Below are 23,980 nucleotides of genomic sequence, written 5' to 3' on the forward strand. Positions count from 1 at the left end.
ACATTTAACCGACTGAGCCACCCAGATGCCCCAAGAAAACAATTTTAAACAAGCTAGGATTTAGAAAGTATATCCCCAACTTAGCTTTTCTGGAAAAAAGTAACTATTTAAGGACACAGTCCAGTCAAGCCAAATTATATTAACATAATTGAATTGAAGAAAGTGAAAGACATGTAACAGAGGAAACAGTGGACACTTACATATAATTTATACTTAAATTCAAATAATTATTGATAATGTGATGGTGAAGCCAATTGCAATTGTTAAGAAAAGATTCTGAAAATTAAAAACAAGTGAGTACATTAATACTGGAATAGAGAATTTGCAAAGAACTTAGGGTTCCAACTAAAATAGTTTCTAAAATCATTTTAGCTGCTGCACCACCAGGGTTTTCATAGGACCCTGACTTCTCATTTTGCTGCCTCCTCATTCTTTTTGTCCTCCCCTATCTCTACTCCTCAGCCCCCTTCCCCCCCACATTGCCTGGGTACCCGGAGAATCCCAAGTTCTTGCCTCTTAAGCAAATCTGTGAAATTTTCTCTAACCCTCCTCCCACCTAAATTCCAGGCTTGGTTTTACAGATCCCCAAACCATCAAGGTCCTCAGCTAAAGAAATGGACCTCTGAGAATCTTCCTTTAACAAAATCCACCCTGCCCTGTCTGGAAGGAAGTTGTGGTTTTAAATAAAAACAGTTCCTTTTGTTTTGTAAAGACCAAGTCATCTGTCAAACACTGAGTCTCACTTGTTCCATGGTTTTTGTCAATATTTTGTAACTTTGATTCATACATTTGATGCTAAGTCATTTGAAATTTAAAGAAAGTTGTAAGTGATGTTACTCTCCTTTTTCATTGTTTGATGCCTTGTATCCAGAATTATACTGTGTCTGACATAAATTTGCCTTAACTGCTTTCTTTGCATTTGCCTGTGCAAGTTGTACTTTTAGTTTAATTCATTCTTGATCATTTTAGTGTGTCTTTTATTAATGGCATATAGTTGGAGGACTTTTTTACTTGACTCCAATCTGAGAGTCATTATTATATATGTTTAATCCATTTATTGCTATGGTATTACACTGTCATTTTATGCTTCTTTGTGGCTAATTCTCCCTTTATTTCTCCCATTCTTTGATATCTTGATCAAGTATTCTGAATTGTTGTCTTTGGCTAGTGATTTAGGTGGAAAATTTTATTTTTTAACATTGGGGTTACCATTAAAGTAAAAAATTGAATTTGTATTTTTCTAAGTTTAAAAATAAAATAGTATTATTAACACTGCCTACATAAAACTAGAAATTTAGCATGCTTCTCTCCCCTTGTGACTCGTTTCCCAATTTGGGTTAGAGTAATCTGGAATTTAAGATTATGAAAATTATTAAACATTTCATCTTTTCATTTTGAGTTATGTAGACATTCATACTGAGATTACCAGATTAACCACAATTATTAACGTATTTATTCAGCTTTAAAAGTTTTATTGCTCAAACTTTGTTTCCTTAATACTTTTCCATTTATTTTAATTGTTTGGGCAGCAGGAATACTATGGTAAAACATATCATGGTTTCTGGTTGCCCAGTGCTTTCAAAATGCCCCTCATGGATTTGAAGAGTTCATGTTTTATGAATCCAGCTTCCTCGATGAAGACCAAAATTTGGACTTTCCCAGACTCTACAGGCATGTGACATAGCCTCTGCCAATCATGTCCACTCAAGCAAGACTTCAGTCCAGAAGTGAGCAGCGTGAGGAAGCAAGTGCCACAAGTAATCTTATTTTATGCCAAGGATAGTCAGATGGTTCTGGCTTTTAGGAGAAGCAAAGGGAAAATCTTTACTGAAGCGGTCTCACAGATGGTTGGGTATCCTTTCTGCTGTTTGGCTTCCAAGAATGATTTTTCTGGCCCTCAAACAGATCCTGAGAGCTACCTAATATTCTTTAAATGAACATCTTATCTTTTAGAGGTTTCGTTAACAGCCGTTAAGAATCCTGAGTTATACAACTATTTCAGATAAATTAAATGTTACTTTGGCTGGTTTCAAAATTCTTAGGTAATATTTCCATTTCCTTCCAAATACTGCACACATTGTTCCATTGTTTCTTTTTTGGCATTTAGTATTGCAGAGAAATCTGATACCAACCTATTTTTTTTTTTTTTGGTAGGCAGCCTATTCCTCTCTCCCCACAGATGTTTTTAGAAAGTGTTCTCTATCTTTGAAATTAAAAAATTAAGGTGGGTCTAAATGTGGTTTTCTGTTATTTCAAGTTAACTCAGCCTAATGCTACAAGATCTTTCAGTTCGAGCACTCAATCACCAACCAGAAATTTCCTTTGTGACTTTTATTTCAAGTTGATTGGCTCCGTCTTTTTTTTTTTTTAAGCCAGGCAAGTCTTTGGTCACTAGCTAGTTGATGATGAGTCTCTTTTAGGTCAAGTATCCACCTCTGGTGCAAACAGCTATGGTCAGGGGGAAAGACTGGGTACATGGTTCAGCGACCAACAGTGGGGCTAAGTGTTTAGATTCCAATAGGTGTAGGTGGGCCAGGTAATGCTTGGCCTCATTGTCAATTGTTATTTTTCACTAATGCTGCTTTATATTCAATGGTCACCTTCACCAGTATACACTATGTTGAATATTTTTAATTAAAAAGAAGTACCAATCACATAATTTAGGAAAATAAGTGAATAGTCATAAGAGTAGAGAAAGAATTATCCTGAATATCAGAGAAAAGAAAGTGTATTTAGCACCAAGAACAATATAATACACATAGAACATACAGGTTGAAAGAAGCATCATTGGCCTAACAAAAACCAGGATATAGTTTTATAGACCACAGAACAGTTAAGAGAATGGCAGAAAAATGACCTGGTGTTTACAGGAGTTAAAGTCCATAGTTTTTAACACTATATAGTATTTTAAGGTCAGCATAGTATGAGGGAATTAGAAGTTAAAAAATAATTTATATATTCTATTTCAGCCACCATGACTTTTGAAAAATTTGTTTGGTAAATTTTGATGATCTGACTACTCAAATATTCTTCAGCTCTTGGCAATTTCCTTTTTGCATTTCTAGCACTGTTCTTTTCCTATTTTAGATACAAAGAAACTATGTGATAACATGAATTTAGATATAGTGCAACTAGCTCCCATCCTCAGCAAAAGCTTCATCTTCACTTAACCTGTGGTAGCATGATCTATATATATATATATTTAAAGATTTTATTTATTTATTTGACAGAGAGAGAGACGGTGAGAGAGGGAACACAAGCAGGGGGAATGGGAGAGGGAGAAGCCGGCTTCCTGTGGAGCAGAGAGCCCAATGTGGGGCTCCATCCCAGGACGCCGGGATCATGACCTGAGCTGAAGGCAGATGCTTAACGACTGAGCCACCCAGGTGCCCCAGCATGATCTATATTTTATGGAAAAAAAATATTTTGACTTACAGGGCTATTTTTTCCATTTGGGCTTATCTTTCATTATTTCCCTCTCATTAACTTTCCTCTTTGTATCCAAGTAATTTGGAAAGTTTACTCCCAAATACCAATTTGCCACAGTTAGTTGTTAATCACTCCCACTGTGTATTAGCAAATCAAACACATTTTCATCTGAAATAATTCTGAGGACAAAATTATTAGTCTCTTCTGCTATCTTTAGATCTTACTGCAAAGCCAAATTAGGGATTTGCTGAACTTTGCCTTTTCAATAACTGTTCCAAAGGGAACATGATCCAATCTCTCAAAAAGTCATTGTCTTTAGAATTCATGTCTGCTAAATTTGTCCACTATTGGGAGTGGAGATGGATGGGCTATATCAGATTGTATAGCTTAGTATTCATGCCTAAAGTAGGGGAAAGTTTATTTGTTGGAATACTTTGTCAGATTAAAAGGTCCAGTTGAGAGGAATAGCTACAACTGAAGGCAATCACTCAAGGAGCTTCATTGTAACTTAGGGCAATCAACCTCAAAGTATGGTTCTCAGACCAGCAGCAAGCATCACCAGAGAACTTGTTAGAATTGCAAATTCTTGGGCCCTACTCAGAATCAGCTTTGGGGTGTGGCCCAGCTCTGTCTTAATAAGCACTTACAGTGACTCAAATGCAGTCTAGTTTGAAAACCACTGCCTTAGGAGTTGTTTGCTGCAGTCCAATTTAGTATCTGTGCTGCCGAAGCGAGCACTGTTTGCTGCAGTCCAAAGCTAAATAGAGCACTGCTTCTCTTAACGGGTATCACAACTGTTAATTCCCAACGCTGGGCTCCGTGTACCATTTTCAACAAGTATAAACTGGGAATATCTGGCCTATCAATTATGGCAGCACCCTGTGAACTTCTAAAAGTAGAACTGAAATTTGCCCCTTTCCTAATTCAGAGCTATTGTAACAGAAGAGTCTCATCCAACAACTTTTTCCTCAATGGGCAATGTAGACTGACTGGACCTCACAGGACGTGTCGCCTACAGTAATTCCTGAGTTTTCCAGTGTGTGGAAGGCACCCTTTTTAATTTCCAGTATTGATAGTGGTTTTTTTTTTCCTTCCTTGGAAAAAGGCAATTTTATTCTAATTGACTAACATCCCATCTCTTTCCATAAAAGTACTTGGAAGTGCGCATAAAAACTGGCATGCAGTAATTCAGAAAAATAGAAAATCAGGACCAAAAGAGGAAATATGACTATATGCACTCGTATCCCTGTTAGAGGAAGCAGCCTTTTAAACTATTATTATTCACAAGCCATTTCATTCAGATAAATGACAAAAATTTAAATGTCGATATATTCCAAAGATCAGTAAATTGAGGTGTTTGCAAAGTGGTACAGTGGAAAGAGTATGGGCTTTGGAGTATTTACTGGCACTGATAAACACAGGTAAGGGGTAGATAACCACATGTGATTTCAAGGGCATCAAAATTGATGTGCTTACTCCTTCTCAACCCCTTTTCCCAGCATCCCATCGTACCTAAATCTTTTCCCTTCCCCAAATGCAGAGCGCATGACTTTTATCATTAAAAGTAGGCTTCATTTATTCAACAAATATGTGAGCATTTATCATTCTCACCCTCTCATCATTTAGGACAAATTTTGGGAAGACACATTAAATTACCTGTTAATACATGTATCGGTTTATCTCCCTTTCCTTCAAGGAGGATCTCCCTGCTCTGAGAGGAAGGGGGCACCTGAACATGTACCCCACAACTCTACCCACCAAAAACAAAGTTTTCCTTAACAGGCAGGGGTTTTTAAATAGTCTTGAATATCTTAACGGTGTTAAATCTAGCTTTGAAGTTCCACGTGATCTGCATTTTCTGAGCATGGCAAAATGCTGATTACAATTGGCTGCTGGAATTTTGCCCTAACATACAGGGTGATAAAAGGTGTTCATTCTGGACCCAGTAGCAACAGAGGGTAGATGAAGGGACAAGACAGTTACATTCCAAGACAGGCTTGGAAGAGACTACTTACACCTAAGAATAATCAATTAATTTTTCAAGTAGAGAATTCTATTAAGATAAAGGAAATATTCTATGTAGGCCTATTATGTTCAACGTCCAGTCCTGTGCTAGGTAGTTCACACTGCTACTACATGAATTTGTTTTGAATCAACTCCAGTGGAATAAGAAAAAATATTAAACACTGGGAGTGCTAAGCTAATCTCATTTAAGAAAAGTAAGTTTCAGGAATGGTTAAGTGCCAATGCATGGAATGGTTAAATGCCAACAGTTAGCTTCAGTTGTTTTTATTACAGTAAGAGGAATTTTACTCTTAATGCATAGACTTTGAAGAAAAAATTTATATAAGCTTTTAAGAGGCCTTTTTGAAAATTATTAATACAAACAAGAAATAAGACCCTCTAAACAAATACCAATTTCAGTAATAGTTTACATACAGCAATAATTTATTCTGAAATGTTCATTTAGTTTCTGTTGAGACACGATTTATGTCTCATTAATAAAAGAGCAGCCATCTCACCTCAAATACCAGAATATACAACAAGTTACAGCATAGCAAAATTCTACCTACTTTCAGATAAAATCTAGTTCAGGTAAAATAGTTTCATTCAATGTTTTACAGTTACACAGATTTTTTGTTTTTGTTTTGTTTTGAGCACAAAATAGTGTAAATTGTTACACCATAGCTATCTATATGCACATAATGTGACCACAGAACTGTTAATCATTACTTCTGAAATTGAACCATCAGTTTCATTCATGCAGTAAAGCAAAGCAGGCTGGGTTAACTTGTTCATCGGGAACCATATTACTGTGAATTTCACAGCCACATGATTAATTATGATGTTAGATGGACTCACAAGGACTAAAGCAGAATGGTTTTTTGCATAAATACCAATTTCTCCCTGATGTAAGTTTAGTCAGTTTATAATCTAGAAATGATTGAGAACAGCAATATATCATATCCTCTATCTGTAGTGTTATTTTAAGACAAGCAATAATTAAAGGATGATGGGATGGGATGCTACTTAAATACATGTAAAACATACTGTACAAATATACTTGGCTTTACCATTTTCTTCCTAACTATCAAGAGTGCCTCCCAAAATATGACCAGTGAAGACAAAGTATACTATCAAATATGGCTTCCAGAACAAAAACTCTCTAACAATCAAACCTATTTACACAATTTTTCAGTCTTTTAAAGTTTCATTTGAAACAAAATTTCTACATAGCAGTTGCAATTAACACATAATTTTCTGAGTTTCATCATTCCAGCTCTTTTACACAGATGTCACAAGGTAAGACCCAGAATGGCGCTTAGGACTTTGAGTTCCACTGGATTCTGTGCTGTCAGTTTTTGAATCTCGTTTCTTCGTGTTGTTATTCACTGGCGTTGGGATCTGAGATGGCCGGGCTGAAGTGCTATCTGCGCTGCTTTTCCTAGGGCTCGGATTGTAATTAAAAGGAGTCACTCTGGCAGCAACAGTCCCACTAGGTGAACTGTGCTTGCTTGAGCTGCTAGAACTGAATGGTGTACGCTCAGCTACAGAACTTTCATTAGTCTCTGAGGCAGGGACAGGATTACTTTGTCCTGGTTTTGCCTCTGTTCCTTTTTGGTCTGGAGCATCTACCTGAATAAAGGAGTTCAGGCGGTTTTCCAAACCCACGGTGCGTCCGGGAGCACTGCCATTACCCACATTTTGTTTTCCCTGATTATCTTTTGCATCTTTAGCGTTTGGATTTCCCTTCTCTGAAACAGTGTCAATCACTGGGGGAGTATTTCCTGTTGGAGACCTTCCGGATCTAGGGTTGTTAATGGGACAGTCCTCAATTCTCACCCAAACATCCTCTGTTTTAGAAACAGCAGGTGCCATTTGATAAATTAGAGTCTTTGATTCAGCACCATTTGCAGCACCTGAGGAAGTGGTCTGAGAAGTACTATTTGTGGGAGAAATCTCACTTTCTTTTATTTTTCTCCATGTTCCTTTTGTGGATACTTGGTTTTCTTTAGTTTGTTTGGTTCCTGAAATAGAGTTCACATGTTTTTCATCCTCACTTTTTGCTTTTTCACTGGATTCTGATGAAGCAGAAAGAATTGAAGATGAACTTCCAGTTCTTCTCCAAGTGCTTACTCGAGGAAGGGATGATGAATGTTTGCTGTGCTCACGTTTCCAGGTTCCTGACCTATTAATTGGAAGTCTAGAAGGACTTTCAGAATGGGAGCGTGCTATATCATGGCGCTTTGCTGGTCTTCCATCATTATACTCTATGGTGGGACTGAGATTAGGTGGGAGTTTTCGCCATCCACCAGACTGAACAGACGAATGTGTGGACAGAGACATATCAGGAAGGGAAGGACTTAAAACTGGAGTCTGTGCCTGGGACCTAGTGGGAGAATCTGGTCTAGAAGATGGAGAAAGAGATTCAAATGAAGCAGATTCCTCCAATTTTCTCCTTAGGGTTGGGCTCGGAGCTTCCTTGATGAAAGTTGACTGGCGTACTAACACGGGTCTCTCTGACCTATCAGATTCACTTCCACTTGATTTAGTTGAAGACATTCTAGAAAGTTCCACCTTCTTATTGGATCCATTGCTATTATTCATCTGATTTAGTCCTTTGGAGGCAGACTCACTTCTTGGGATACTACTGCCATTCTTGGATAAACCCGTTTGTTTGGTAAGGTTTTGTTGGCTCATCTGTCTGCCTGGAGATGTATATGACATCTTCCCAGAACCCGAGGACTTAGTTGAAGCAGTACTAGGGGATGAAGTCCTTGGCAACTGAGATAATTTGTTAGGAGGACTTATTCCATTTCTACCAGGAGAAATTGAGTTTCGCCCTGGAGACTGCATAGGTCTACTTAATGGTTGTTGGGCAGGTCTTGAAGGAGTGGAATCTCTAGATCCTGATCTAGAAGGCCCTTTATTTGCCCCAACTGGTTGGGATGTCTGCCTGGTTACAGGGCTTAATTCTGACTTCACTGACGGCTTGGCTCCTCTAGGAGAAGTGGTGGCTGTCTGACCTTCACTAGGGCTTTTGGAGGCTGGAGTCTTAAGGGGTGGGCCTTTTTTAGAAACTGGACTTGTACTTGAAGAGCTATTTCGAACTCCTGGAATATGAATCATTGTCCTGCCTCGAGAGATTGAAGGCATGTTTGCTTGAAGGGGCTGTTTCATTTGGCTTGAAACCTCTGAATTAGATCGAACTTTTCCAGTAATTAAACTTTTATAAACTTTTTTCCCTCCTTTGATTCCTTTATTTTCAGATTCTATCTTTTTAGTTTCCAATGTACTCTTCTCCCCAGGTTTTAGAATTCGTGGGCCCTTATTACTTGTAAAGGGTTTTTCCTCTTGATCAGGTGTAAGATGAAATGGTGATCCCAGAGAGATTCCTGATTTCAGTGAAAGGATGGAATCTGAGTCAGATGAAGCTTGTCTGGATAAACAGGCAGCAGCAGCAGCTTGATGTAAACTACTTACTATGGAATTTGCACCTTCCTGAATAGCTTTCCAATCAAAATTTTCTGAATCTGGGGATAAACCATGTTCTGAATCTGGTCTCTGTATATCTTTCAAATCGAGTGTCAAATCTTCTGCTAATATGCCACTCATATTTCTGGGACTATGCTTTTCATTATCACCCTTGAGTCTTGAAGGCTTTTTCTTTTTTGGCATTGCAGAACTTATACATTCCTGCAACAGGTCATCTTCAGAATCAATACTAAGAGAACTGAGAGAACTGTTTCTCGAGAAACAAACAGGGGTATCTTCAACATGAAATGATTTAGGAGCGTAACCTAATGCCTGAGGTTTACTTGGTTCTCCCTGTGAGTCAGGGGGCTCTGTCTCTTTGATAGGTTCATTTTCTTTGTTATTGTTGTTTTCTTGATCAATGTCACTAAGAGAACTTAGAGAGGAGTTTCGAGAAAAGCACACTGGAGTATTTTCAATAGCAAAATTTTGTAATTTCTCATCAGTTGCTGCTCCTCTGTCTGGTATGTCTTTGGATGACTGTGGAAAAGTGGATTGCTTCTGCAGCATGGATTTAGACTGACCTCGATTTATTGGATGTTTTGTAACAGCCTGTGTCTTATTAGCTGATTGTTGGTTAGAGGTTAGTTCTGTGTGGCTGGTAACTTTAGCTTCTGATTCCTTATTTTCTTTCCCCTTTCTTAATTCAGCCTTTTCCCTGGAAAGATCGACATCATCATCATCAAAATCTAGAGAACTCAAAGAATCATTTCGTGAAAAACAGTATGGAGTTCCTTCAATAGGCGTGTAGTGATGAGGTGAATCAAAAGTAAAACTTCCTCTGACTCGATCTTCATTATTTGGTAGCTTATCACTGAAGTCCTTGGAATTATTTTTCAAGTTCTGTTTCTTTGAATCTTTGTTGTCTGAGAAAGTTCTTTCAGCATTTAAATTATTTTTTGAGTCTGTGTTTTTTCTTACACGTGTCCTATATTCGGTATTTTGTGGTATAGGTTTTACTGGTGAAGTAGGTTTCTTTTTCTTACCATCTAACTGATTTTTGTTAGCTCCAGATGAAGACATAGATGCTTGCTGGACCTGGTCCATTATCTTTTTCACACGAAAAGGCTTGTGACTTTTTCCTTTGGGCATAGCAGAATTAATGCATTCTGCAAGAATATCACCTTCTTCTGTTTTATTGTCATCCAGCTCAGGTATAGTTACAGACGGGGTTTTTCCTCTTTGAGCCTCATCTGTACATCTGCCTTCGGTAGGAATGGTATCTCGTTTTTCGAATTCACTTGACTGTGCCCCTGTTCTAACCCCTTCTCCAGCAGCTAACTCATTTGGAGGAGATTCTATCGTTAGATCACTTAAAGATGTAGCTGTGGAAAAGTTTATAGGTGTCCCTTCTACACAATATACCCGCGGCATGTCATCTCCTGGTGTAAAACTAACATGCTTTTGCGCTTGTAACCTGTTTTGTGATGGAAGAAGCTTGTACACAGGGAGTTGACTTGGTTTCCTTGCCACAGGTGGAGGTAATTTGGAAGCAGTCTGGGCTGGTTTTTTTGCTTTGCGTGAAGATTTTGTTGGCATGGCAGAAATAATACATTCTTCTAGTATTTCAATATCATCATCATCTGAGTCATCTAACAGATCTTTTTCAGAATCAGTAGGTTTTTCTGTCTCTTTTTCCTGGTTTTCGTTTGCTTCTTCAGGCTGCTCAGATTCAGTTTCATTCCCATTGTCATTTTCCTGAACTGGAGGCATTATTCTTAATTCCACATCTTTCTGTATAAATGGCTCATCGAGGCTCAGAGCACTCAGGCTAGATGAACAAGAAAATCCATCTGGAGTACTTTCTGTGGCAAAATGTAATAGAGTGTCAGCATCTGGAAGAACCTGGACTCTCTGTACCGCAGCGTTTACAGCAGCTTGCTTAGGTCCACTCTCTCTCTTTTCCGCAGCAGGGGCTTTGTTTTTAGGTATCTCTCGCTTAGTTTGAACTGTTTGAGGAGGAGGGGGAGGGGTCTTACTTCTGCTTGGTGGCATGGTTTGTCCAGGGCTATCTGGAAGGTCACTGGGGCTTATGATGCCACTTACCATTCCACTGCAGGGTTCACTTTGAACAGAGCTGGCAATTGAACGACTCTCAAAGCTATCGAGTGAACTGACTGAAGTACATCGGCTAAACATGAGTGGAGTCTCCTGAACATAGTGCTCTGGTGGACTTTTAGGTGTCTGAGCACCACTTTTTGATGGAGATTTGGCCCCTGAAGAAAATTCAACAGCTTTGTGCCTGGTTGATTCTGCAGATAAACCAGAAGCCTGAAGTCTGCTGGATTTGGTTCTAATGTGCTGTGACACTGTTGGAACTTCACTCACAGAATCTTCTGTTGTTCTAGTCCCACTGTTTTCTTTGATTTCTGCTATTTGTAGAGTATTAGCAGAATCTGTTTCCTGGGTTGCCTGATCACATCCTATTTCATCTTCAGCTGATGACAAAGATGATAATGAACTGCAACGTGAAAAACAAATTGGGGTATCCTCTACACAGTATGTCTGTATTGTTTCTTGGTTGATTGAGGGAACTTTGCAGGAGGTGGCTTTTGGGGTCTGACCATTTCTGCTTTGTGCTGAACTTGGATGGTGCTGATTCTGCCTCTTGGCATTAGATGAAGGTGTGGATGTATTCTCACTGCTTGAAGAGATGTGTTCACTTTTAGTGCTCTGTCCAGATGAATTCTTTGAGAATGAAAATGGTGGTTTCTGTGAAGAAGGAATGTCTGTGGCATATTTTAAACTATAATCAATAGGCTGATCGACATGATGTTTTTCTTCATTATATTTTATGCTATAATTTGTTGGTCTTTCTTCTTCCTCATGTTGCTCTTCCTCGGAGTAACGTTCACTATAGTTGGTTGGCTTATCATCTTCATAGTCATCTTCCTGACACAAAGACTGGTTTACATTTTGATTAATTCCATGATTAGAACCTACTCGATTTGTTTCTGATCCATTGGCTCCTCTTGACCTATATGGGGAAACACATTCCTGCTGTCCAAAATGTGGTTGGAACTTGAGGTGTTTATCATCAGTGCTCTCGGTATATACGGGGTAAGTTGTGGTTTGACTTCTTGATTGTCTTTGCTCACTTTGTTTTATTTCATCTTCTATTATATGTTTGGGTCTTGCCCATCTTTCATTCTGTGAAGGGCTTTGCCTTCCAGAGTTCAACTGCTCATCTGAATATTTAAGACTATAATTTATTGGTGTATCTAGTTCTCCGTCGTTGTCATCCATATGATTTGCACTATGTATTTTATGGGCTAGGTCAGCTGGATATTGACCATAGCTGCAAAATTTACTTTCATCGTCTTCAGAATAGGATTCAATGGAAGGCTTCATCTGACCTCTTTTACCATAACCATCACTACTACTGACACTATTTAAACTATCATTTGAAGATCTCTTATATTCCAATTTGGCATAAGGCATAGGACATGTCCTAGTTGAATTTTCTGACTTACTGAAGTTGTAAGTGTTTGCATGTGAGTGGGCAGTAGAGCTTCTTCTTAGTGCATTCCTCTCCTCTGTCCCACAATGTAACTCAGTGGTAGACCCAGAACTTCTGTCTTCCTGGGAGGTGTGAATGGCTGATACTTCTTCCATGACTTTGGCAATCTGGGCTGCAGTGGTGGAAATCTGCAAACCTCGCTTTGAAGAAGTGCCTGGATTTTCTGTTGCTGGGTGGTAGCTGCCTAGGCTAATTCCTCGTTCTCTCTCCAAACTTCTATCTTTTTCAGAACGAGAACTGTCTACACTTCCTCTTGATGAAGAAGAGCTGGGCAACACTGTAGTATTTAAATATGGTGAAAGGACAGTCATATTTCCAGTATTAAAATTGTCTGACCTATTATCATCATGTCGATTGGTGTCAAAAACATAGTCACTATAGAGACTTTGTTTGTGTCGTTGCTTATTACGATGAGAGGCCTTGGGACTTAAATTGTCAATATTGTCAAAAGTTTCTGATAAATGCTGAGCATCTAATTCTGCTTCTAGGGCTTTTTGTTTTCTGACATGAAGAGATGGCAAGCTTGAACCAGGAGACATAATATTGGCATCCTTATACTTTGCAGGTCTATTTGCCATGAGATTCCTTAAAGCTGCGGCACTTCCCATAGCAATCATTTTGTGCTTTGAATGAATGAGGTTCTTGAGCATGCTGACTGCCCCCATGTCCCATAATGCTTCCTGGTCTTTAGGATTTCTTGCTGAGAGATTCCACAAGGTTCCGCAGGCATTACTGACTATTGTCAAACTGTGAGATTTCAAGTGTTGTAATAAGGTTTGCAGGCAGTTGTTCTCTCTTAGGATTTGCCTGAAATAAAATAAGAGATCCCAAAATTAAGGTAAAAATCTCCTTATTATAACAACAAATAAAAGGTTAGAAAACAAATTTAAATCTAAAGATAACTACTAAAACTTACTAATAGACATAATAAAACTGCCCCAAATTATACTACAAATTTCAAGCATTTCACATCTCCCTTTGTTCCTACTTCATTTAATGTTTGTTTAAAAATACTCATCTGTCAGACTAAAAGAAGTAAAAGTGTTAATTTTAATTTGTTCTGCATCTCCTATTCTGACCCAATAGCTTTTTTCTTTTTTAAAGATTTTATTTATTTATTTGGCAGAGAGAGAGCACAAGCAGGGGGAGCAGCAGAGGGAGAGGCAGAAGCAGACTCCCCGCTGAGCAGGGAGCCCGACACGGGGCTCGATCCCAGGACTCTGGGCTCATGACCTGAGCCGAAAGCAGATGCTTAACGGACTGAACCACCCAGGTACCCCTGACCCAATAACTTTTAAAATTTTTCCTGGGGTGCCTGGGTGGCTCAGTAAGTTGACCATCCAACTCTTGATTACAGCTCAGGCCATGATCTCAGGGTCTTGGGATAGAGCCTTGTGTCAGGCTCCCCACTCAGCAGGGAGTCTGCATGAGGATACTCTCTCTCTCTCTCTCCCTCCACCTCTCCCCCCACTCACACACTCTCTTTAAAATAATTCCTGAGCAGACACATTTGCTTTATTTACATGGTGACAGAGTTCCCCAATGAATGTATCATAAAATCTTATGCTGAACAGGGACTTTGTGATAACTTAATCTATGGATGGGTTCCACAATGTTGACTGTAAGACATCTTGGAAGAGGTAGAAAAATTGATCGATGGATCTTTATGTAGTCAGGGAGCACACTGTAAGCTCCTAGACTGGCAAACTGACTTAGAATAACCTCTATGCTCCCAACTGATTTTGTGATAATGCCATCCCCCTTAGAAGTGTGCTCTGTCAAACTGTGTGTGTAGTTGTTACCTCTAATGAAATGTTTTGAAAATATAAAGGTAACTATAAAAACAAGGTTGAGAGTTAGCATAATGAACTTCGGGACTTGAAAGAGCTATAGCTTGTTTAATGCACGGTAAACTTAAGTTTAATGATACCATGTGCAGCTTTAGAGGGCTTTAAAACTGATTGACAAGGGTGTACAAGGAGCTTTAACACAACAATCTTCTCTCAGCAGCCCGGCAGACGCCTGAGGGCTTACTGAATTTAAGAGGTCTTCTCTGCATAGCAGAGAGGGCTATAAGGCTTGTCTGTGCATCAAATACTTAAAGAGAAGATGTTCACATTCTTTACAAGTTCGTTACTTGTACCTCATGGTCTTTCTGAAAATGAGAAACAATACTGGATAAAAAATAAATAAATATGCTGTGAAAATACCCATATGTATATATTTTTTGAGAGGGGGGAGAGGGCAGAGAGAAAGAATCCCAAGCAGGCTCCACACCCATCATGGAGCCCAATAAGGCGCTTGACCTCATGACCCCAAGATGATAAACGGAGCCGAAATCAAGTCAGATGCTTAACCAAATGAGCCACCCAGGCGCCCAAGATATTCATATTTTTGTTGACAAAACACAAGCCCAAGTTATGAAAATGTGTGCCTTGTATCCAAGATGCCTTCTTAGGTTTCATAGCCCTGGATGAATGGCTGTTGGCTAAATAATATTAACATTATTGATATTAAGACACCATTAGAAAAATGTGAACCATTGGGGGTGTCTGGGTGTCTCGGTTCAGTTAAATGTCCGACTTTTTTTTTTAAAGATTTTATTTATTTATTTGACAGAGAGAGACACAGCGAGAGAGGGAACACAGGCAGGGGGAGTGGGAGAGGGAGAAGCAGGCTTCCCGCCGAGCAGGGAGCCCGATGCGGGGCTCGATCCCAGGACCCTGGGATCATGACCTGAGCCGAAGGCAGACACTTAACGACTGAGCCACCCAGGCGCCCCAAATGTCCGACTCTTGATTTTGACTCAGGTCATGATCTCAGGGTCCTGGGATTAAGCCCCACACTGGGCTCCTCACTTGGCAGGGAGTCTGCTTGAGATTGTCTCCCTCTTCCCTTGACCCTCCCCTGGCTCTCCTCTCAAATAAATAATCTTAAAAAAAAAAAAAAGATCTATTGGATTCTCTGGATCATACCCATAGTTTTGTTTTTTATAAAACTTATATTCCCTTATGTCATACTAACATACAATGGGATTTTGTTCTCTGTAGTATCCATGACTTTAATTTTTTTTCCCTTCATATGGGTTATACCTCTTAATTATCATTTGTTTACTTCTACACATCTTTATACTATAAACTTTTATTAGAATAAATATACTAACAAGTTAGGAATTAATGGTTATCTTTTCACTGTAATATAATTTGGCTTAGCACTTGCACAATTACACAAAACACTGCTTACAACTGGGTCTTTTTGAGGGTATGAATTCTACACTAATTCATTTAAAAGTAATATAAAATGCTGTATTTACCTGTGGTCCTCATTTGTAGCTATTAAGCTGGACACGTTCCGTAATATCCCACCTCCACTTTCAATAATGGCTAAAGTATTTGTCTGGCTTCGGTAAGTGAGAGTGCCAACCAGAAATGCAAGCGCACCATCTACAGCACATATATCAGCTTTATTCTCAGTGCAATGTGCTGACAAGTTCCATAAGGCACTCAATACACTTTTGAGGGTTGATTCCTATTAAGAAATAGAACATGTGTCATCTAATTAGAGTTGGAATATGCCTCTTACAAATTCTATGTTTACTTCTATTGAATAAGTTGTTATTGTTATTACTTATCTCCCCTGCTGGCTCACCCCTCATGGGCAAAGTTAGGCACTCTCCATTTAGAAAAACTGATAAAATACCAAATGGAACTTAAGTAAATGATATCCCCATAGAACAAGCAGAACACAATACTAAACTAATGACCTTTTTGAACTTTATTCTAAGTGTTTAGAGCTCATATTAGAATATGAAACAGAACTGATGTGCATTCTGAAAAGAACATTTGTATGATAATAAAACCAGATATGGAAAGCTGATATGGAAAGATGTCTAAAACATATTATTAAATAAAAAGAGCAAGTTGCAGAGCAGTATGTACAATATTCTGTTTGTATAAAAAGCACACATATATACTTATATGTGGTTGATTCAAAAGTAACAATATAACTTATTAAAAAGTAAGCATACTGAAAAACTCCAATTTCTTAAAACTCCCAAAGGAACAAAGTAATTCCAGAAATTAGAACTTCCTTGGTATATAACAACATAGCAAGCTGTCAAATTGTAATTGCTACAAAAACAAAACACTGAGTATATAATTAAGGATATTTGGTTAAAACTCGCCATAATCCTGATGTCAGCTTTTCTTGTTACTATAAATCAACTAAGGAACAAACACTCATTAAAAATCTACTGTGCCTATCACAATTAGAGGCACTCTAGAGGATACCAATGTGGCAAGCTGATACCTGCTAACAGTTTACTTAGGGGGGAAAAAAAAAGCGCAAAACCATACATGAACAAAGGAAAGATTACTGCTACCTGAATTTAATCAAATAAATATTTCATGGAGAGCAGCTCTGTAGAAGATAAGACCTGTACCTTCAGAGAGAAGACAGGCTCCTGGCATGGAAGTGGGAATCAGCAAGGGAGGACTGAAGATAGAAAGAAGACACAGAGGAGATCCAAGTCCATGTTGGGGAGCAGTGTTAGGTCAGGTGAGATGGTAAAAGGCGGCCTTGAATGTCAGGGCAAACACTTTGGGCCTGACCCAATAAATAGCTAGCCACCTTATTCTCTTCATCAGGAAATTAAGAGAATCTAGGAGCAAATACTATTTGTCAGGAGGCAGGGAAGAAGTGCTTTCACCAATCGAGATGTGAGAAGGTTAAGAGCTCAATTTTATTTATTTATTTATTTTATTTATTTATTTATTTATTTATTTATTTATTTATTTATTTATTTATTTGAGACAGAGAGAATGAGAGACAGAGAGCATGAGAGGGAGGAGGGTCAGAGGGAGAAGCAGACTCCCTGCCGAGCAGGGAGCCCCATGCGGGACTCGATCCCGGGACTCCAGGATCATGACCTGAGCCGAAGGCAGTCGCTCAACCAACCGAGCCACCCAGGCGCCCAAGAGCTCAATTTTAATTACACTGTGTTTGTCAAGGTAAAGATGGGACATTCAAAATATCCTGGGAACAGAGAAAACAGCAACAGTTTAGAGGTATAAGTGAGCTCAACTACAAATGGCCCAGAGGTCAGAGGTGAGAGGTGAAGGTAAGAAAACGCAAGTTGCTCTCTACGAGACTATGTGTAGAGGAAAGGGTTTTGTTTCAAAGAAGCTTTATAGTTAGAATTAGAGGAGAAATGATTAGAAGTTGTAAGTATAGGTGGTAAAAACAAAGGAAGGAATTTCAATAAGGTATGTGATTCAAAAGTATCAAATATAGGTGTAGGTAGAAAAGAAACCCCAGTTAAACTATAAACCTAGATTTTGTTAAGAAGCAAAATTAGAAGGAACCGAAGAAGGTATGGCCAGTGAAGAAATGGAGCCGGTGATTTGTTCAGTGTTTTGGTTGCTACAGGAAAAAGAGAAACACTGCAGGAGTTACAAGAAGCAAAAGAAAGGTTGTTTGTTTGTTTTCTTAATTTTCAAAACATTGGGCTTCTTACAGAGACAGTTGAAACAAAAAAACCATCTCTATACTCAGTAGAGAAGATACAGAAGATAGGAGTAAGGGACTAATGTATTTTTTTTCTAAGACTTTATTTATTTGAGAGCGAGAGAATGAAAGAGATAGAGAAATCACGAGCAGGGGGGAGGGGCTGAGGGAGAAGCAGACTCCCCGCTGAGCAGGGAGCCTGATGCAGGACTCCATCCCAGGACCCTGGGATCATGACCTGAGCCGAAGGCAGACACTTAACCAACTGAGCCACCCACGCACCCAGGGACTAACAGCTTTGCGTAAACAGCAATGCTTGGGGCACAGAGTGCAGGGAAGGAAAGGTTCTGTGTAGAAAAGTAGGAGCCTGCTTAATGAAGTTAAAATGAGGCAATGCATGGGGATATGGGAGGTAGTTCTGACTCTCCTGGTCATTAGTAGTAAAGCTGAAAAGGAAGAGATGATGAATTAAAAAGAGAATGTTCAGAATGACTATTGCATTGAATGCAGAAAAGGAGGAAAAAAGTAAATCCTAACACTGTTAACCAGAAGCAGGCCCAAACTAGAATTGGAGACATTATAAATTTCTGCTGAGCCAGTTTTTCCAAGATTGGGCTTACATTAAAAATTTATAGATGAAAAAAAAATTTATAGGGGTGCTGGGTGGCTTAGTCTTTAAGCGTGCCTTCGGCTCAGTCACAATCCCAGGGTCCTGGATGGAGCCCCGCATCGGGCTCCCTGCTCCGCGGGAAGCCTGCTTCTCCCTCTCCCACTCCCCCTGCTTGTGTTGCCTCTCTCGCTGTGTCTCTCTCTGTCAAATAAATAAATAAAATCTTTTAAAAAAATAAAGAAAAAAAAAGGAAAAAAATTTATAGATGAATTTATGGATGATGATCTTTAAAATACTACTCTTCCTTTAGAAGAACAGGGTATGTCTTTCCATTTATTACGGTCTTCTGCATTTCTCAGTAGGAGGAATCTTTTATTTTAGCTTTCTCAGTCTGTAGCAACTATTTGTATAAAGATCTTTGAGGTCCTTGAAAGATAAAGTCATGAACTCTTAGCAACAGTACAAATTCCCATAGTACATACAAACACATTAAATCTTTCTGAAAATATACACACTTAATTAGGAGTCTTAAAGTGTGGACACTAATTTTTTGGTATAATTTTATTGAGGTATACTTTGAGAACAATAAACTGCACATATTTCAAATGTGCAATATGATCACTTTTGATGTATGAGCATACCCATGAAACCATCACTACATTCAAGATAACAAACATTTGTATCATCCCCCCAAATTTCCTAGTACCCTCTTGTAATCTACTCTCAGCCCCAGGCAACTACTGATCTGTTTTCTGTCATTATAGATTATTGCATGTATCAATAGTTCATTTTTTAAATAGCCAAATAGTGTTACATTGCGGACATCCCATAATTTGTTTACCCATTCACCTGTTGATAGACATTAGAATTACTTCTAGTTTTTGGCTATCAAACAGTATTGCTGTGAATATCTGTGTTTAAGACTTTGTGCAAATAGAAGTTTTCGTTTTTCTTAGGTAAATACTTAGGACTGGAACGGCTGGATTGTGTGGTTGGTATATATTTAACTTTGAAACACCACCAAATGTTCTTCAAAGTGATATACCATCTTACACTCCCACCAGCAGTGCATGAGAATTCCAGCTGCTTAACATCCTTGACAACACTTGGTTAATCTTTTACATTTTAACCAATATAATATATGTCATGGTATCTCACTGTAGTTTTTTTTTCCCCCCACTGTAGTTTTAATTTGTATTTCCCTCATGACTAATGATGTTGAGTATCTTTTCAAGTGCTTAAGGGCCTTTTGTATATCTTCTTTCCTGCAAGAAATACAAGTGTTCTGCTGATTCAAGAGTGTTTTAAAGGTATTTTTGTGCAGATCCTAAGTATATTTGAATATTATCATTATAACCATTTTTTTATTTGACTACTTTTCTTATTTCTAATGATTTTTCAGTTGATTTTCTTGGGGTTTCCAGGTATAAAATAATTTCACAAAAATACATAAACAAATAAAAACTGAAAATTCTTTGCCTTCCCTAAAACGGAAATTTTGAGAAAAAAAATGTAGACTGTAGGTCTAGCGGGACTGGTTGAGTAAAGGAAGCCCAGATTAGTCTAAGAAGACCTGCTTATTAGTCCCTCCCAAATTTCAAGTTTAATTTTTTCTTTTTAAATTAGCTTAGTTTCTGAAGTAGATATGCCACCTGGTGATATTTCCTTTTGTAAACAAATTATTATTTGAGGAATTCCTTACCCTTGGGTCTGATCACCTCTTGATATGGTGACTATCAAAACTAAGGACTCTGGAGAGCAAAGAGGTAACAGTGACCCCATGTACACAGTGGTTCTCCACTGGGGGTGATTTTCTCCCTTTGCCCCTCCGGGGCACCTTTGGTAATACTGGAGACATTTTTGACGGTCATGAATGGGGGGAAGTGTATTGGTATCTAGCGGGCAAAGGCCGAAGATGTTAAATATCCTACAAAACACAGGTCAGTCCCTTAAAACAAACAATTATCTGGTCCAAGATGCCAATAGTGTCAAATCTGAAAAACCCTGACTTAACCTAGGCTGCTTTGTACAATCTTTTCCATCTTAATACTTTACGAGTTTGGAGTCATCTAAGACTAAGAACTGGTGAGATAAGCAGGACAGAAATTAGGGAATCTCAAGGGTGGGAAAGGGTAACAAAAAACTAACCAAAAATGAAATCCAAATTAGAATGTTAAATGTTTCCAAAGGTACCTTTTTAACTTCCAGAGCACATTCCATCAATGCTTTCACACTTCCAACTTCACGCAATGTCTTTTTACTATTTACATCTGCTCGCCAAGACAAATTCCTCAAAACACTTGCAATAACCTGCAAATGAAATTTTAGAATAATTTGAAAATAAAATAATTTATAGTTGTTTTGTTTTTAATGCTAGTGGTAAGAGTAGACATCTACTAATAAAGAAATTCCTCCCTAAATGCTAATACAGTGCCAAAAGGAATTTCTACAATATAATTATTTTCCTTTATTCTGGTGTTAATGTAACCATAATTGAAACATGAGACACTAAATACTGAGCCACAGTTTAAATTAATCTAAATCAGGATATTAACCCACTAATATCCAAGAAAAACATCTGAAATTCTAACTGGTACCTGCTGTAAGTCCTCACTTTCAGATTTTAGTTGGGCCACAAGCGCTCTCATGCAGCCTTTCATAGAGCAGAGTGTAGCCTGTAAAATTAGAAATGGAACAGAGGGTCAATAACAAGACAACGTGAAGCTGTGCTTTATTTTTGACTAATAAACTTCAAATCTAGTTTTAATTGTCTCATTTTAATCATCCTAATATTTTACCCATAAAAGCCCCAGAACCAGATTATAGAAGGGAAGTCTTTTGCGATCTGTTCCTTTCCTAATAAACTGGAAAAATAAAATGAGTAAATGATAAGAAATGATAAGCAAAGGGTTTTATTTATTTATTTATTTATTTTTTAAAGATTTTATTTATTTATTTGAGAGAGAGAGAATGAGAGAGAAAGAACACATGAGAGGGGATAGGGTCAGAGGACGAAGCAGACTCCCTGCCGAGCAGGGAGCCCGATGTGGGACTCGATCCAGGGACTCCAGGATCATGACCTGAGCCGAAGGCAGTCGCTTAACCAACTGAGCCACCCAGGCGCCCGATAAGCAAAGGGTTTTAAAGTAAAGTCTCTTCTTTGGATGGAAGTGATATATGTATAACACATCTGTCATCAGAATTTTTAGACACTTGTTCTCGTTCCTGGGAATAGTATTTCAAATGCAATTACAAAGACCCACTGTGTTCCACCTTTTGCCTTTGTTTAGGCATAAGACAACCTACTGAGTAAAACTATGCAGTGGTGTGTGAAGTTCAGTTTTTTTTTTTTTTAATCAGTGTTTAATGAGGAGAGTGAAAAAAGAAAATTAGTGAAAACTAGTTTGTATGAAATTAACTCATACCAGAGATATCTTAAGAAATGGATCTTATAAAACATACCTTGTTGGCTACATCTCCAAAAGTCAAGTTTGTCAAAGCCATTCCAGCATATCGTCTTAATGTAATACTGTAGTGGTCATTAGTTAGCCCATACATTTCACAGTCCACTTGCAATAATTCTGCAATGGCCTGTAGTCCCCCTAATTTAAAAAGGGCAAGAGGAAAAAGACAGTAATCTTAAATAAAACAAGTGGCACCAAGTTTAAAAATTAATTATTAGGAAAATATCTCAAAGAAGGAGAATATATGGTTTAAATACATCTTTAGAATTACAAGCTACAAAAACTGTTATAAAGAACTTCTGTGTAATGCTCAAAATACAACTGATAATGACTCCATTTTCTGCCAGTTCTCTCCACCCTCCACACCCTTGCCTTACTGAGTGAAGTGAGCATTAAACTCTATTTACTGCATATATATTATATCTTGTCATTGATGAAAAAGGCTATGTTCTAACACTAGATGTTCCTGCATGAGGCAGAAAAAGGTAACTTATTTTTATTATTACAACTTTACAAACATTCTTCAATGTTATACACTGTGGCCTAATTACTTTAATGTTTTTTATTTGCCAAATAATTATCCTTAGGAATCCTGAGACTTTTAAATGAAACTGTGCATGAAGCAAAGCTTATTTTTTTAATGAAAAAGAATTATCTGTTCAACTTACTAAGTTCTATAAAACCATTTATTATTTATTATTTATATATTTAAAAAAATTTCTTAACTTTGATACTCACAAGTGTCGAATACCAACTATGCTAGGATTTAATATTTTCTTTCCCCTTGATTCCCACCACTGGGTATGCCTGACAATGCCCACAGTGGTCAACACTAGGAAGGCAAGGAGAAAAACGAAGGAAAAGGAAAGGGAAAGATAGAAAGGAAAGGGCAGTAACAAAACAGAACAACAAAAAAAAAAACAAAAAAACAAACAAAAAACAAAGGTAAAGCACAATGGTGAGTGAGTAAATAAAAATAAAAATGTATTATGGAAGCTATTCAAAATATTTATCATCAATATTAATCATTACGGGACTGGGGATATTGTTTTGTCACAGAGAAGTGGCTTAGACAGAAAAAAGGAGGATGAACATAAATAGGCGATTCTTGGAAATTTTAAGTCTAGACAGTCAGGTTATTAATTTGGAAGAAGACCTGTACGTTTAGTATTTTCATAAATGATCTAGAAGGGTCAGTATGTAGAGGAATCCACAAGTTTGTAAAACAAAGTTCTAACTTGGGTCAAGAATTGCAAGCCAGGAGAATTAACTGTAGGAAGACTGGTGCAAATCTTTATGACTAGCAGCAATGACAGATGAGTCTGAATGTAGATAAGTGAAAATTACTTTGGTTAAGGAAAACCCAAACCATATTTAGAAAGATTTTCTTCCATCCACCCATGATAATGGAAAAATACATAGCCAGTGAACACAATACAGTCACTATCTTTATGGAGCTTATACATTAGAGCAAAAGCAGACCCTGAACAACTAATTTAGGCATAACAGACTGTGTAGAAGCACAGGGAAAGGTAACAGGTGGACTTACCCTAGATTAAGAGTATCAAGAAAAAGGCTGAGGAAATAATGTTTAGGTTAAGAAAGACTTAAAGGTGAATGAGTATCTAAAACAGGTGGGGCAGGAATAACAGAAAAGCATTTTAGGCAGATGAAAAACAGTATGTGCAAGAGCCCTTGAGCCTGAAATACACAGCAATAAGGAGAAGGTCTCAAGATGAGGCTACAAAATGGGTAGAGGCCGTATCGTGCAAGACTTTATATGTCACACCAAGGATTTCTGACAGGGGAAGGAATAATTAAATGTACATTCTAAATAGATTCCTGTGGTTGCAGGATGCAGAATGGATAACTGGAAGTGGGGAGCCAAGACAAAGATCTGCAGAGTAGGAGAGAAGA

At 38.1% G+C, this 23,980-nt stretch overlaps 1 protein-coding gene across 8 annotated transcripts in view; it reads right to left on the bottom strand.

The window, feature by feature from the left end:
* Positions 1 to 5,856: 5,856 nt before the first annotated feature.
* APC (APC regulator of Wnt signaling pathway) overlaps positions 5,857 to 23,980 on the bottom strand; it is a 132,380-nt gene continuing 114,256 nt past the window's right edge. For all 8 annotated transcript variants that reach the window (XM_081826446.1, XM_081826447.1, XM_081826449.1 and 5 more), the window contains 5 exons: positions 22,062 to 22,201; positions 21,197 to 21,274; positions 20,793 to 20,909; positions 15,798 to 16,012; positions 5,857 to 13,291 (listed from right to left, as the gene is read on the bottom strand). In XM_081826446.1, the coding sequence (XP_081682572.1) occupies positions 6,715 to 13,291; positions 15,798 to 16,012; positions 20,793 to 20,909; positions 21,197 to 21,274; positions 22,062 to 22,201 (7,127 nt within the window). In that variant the 3' untranslated portion in view covers positions 5,857 to 6,714. The remainder of the gene's footprint in view (positions 13,292 to 15,797; positions 16,013 to 20,792; positions 20,910 to 21,196; positions 21,275 to 22,061; positions 22,202 to 23,980) is intronic.

Source organism: Leptonychotes weddellii, chromosome 7 (genome assembly GCF_054177405.1).
Source record: "Leptonychotes weddellii isolate Sample4059 chromosome 7, ASM5417740v2, whole genome shotgun sequence".
NCBI lineage: Eukaryota > Metazoa > Chordata > Mammalia > Carnivora > Phocidae > Leptonychotes > Leptonychotes weddellii.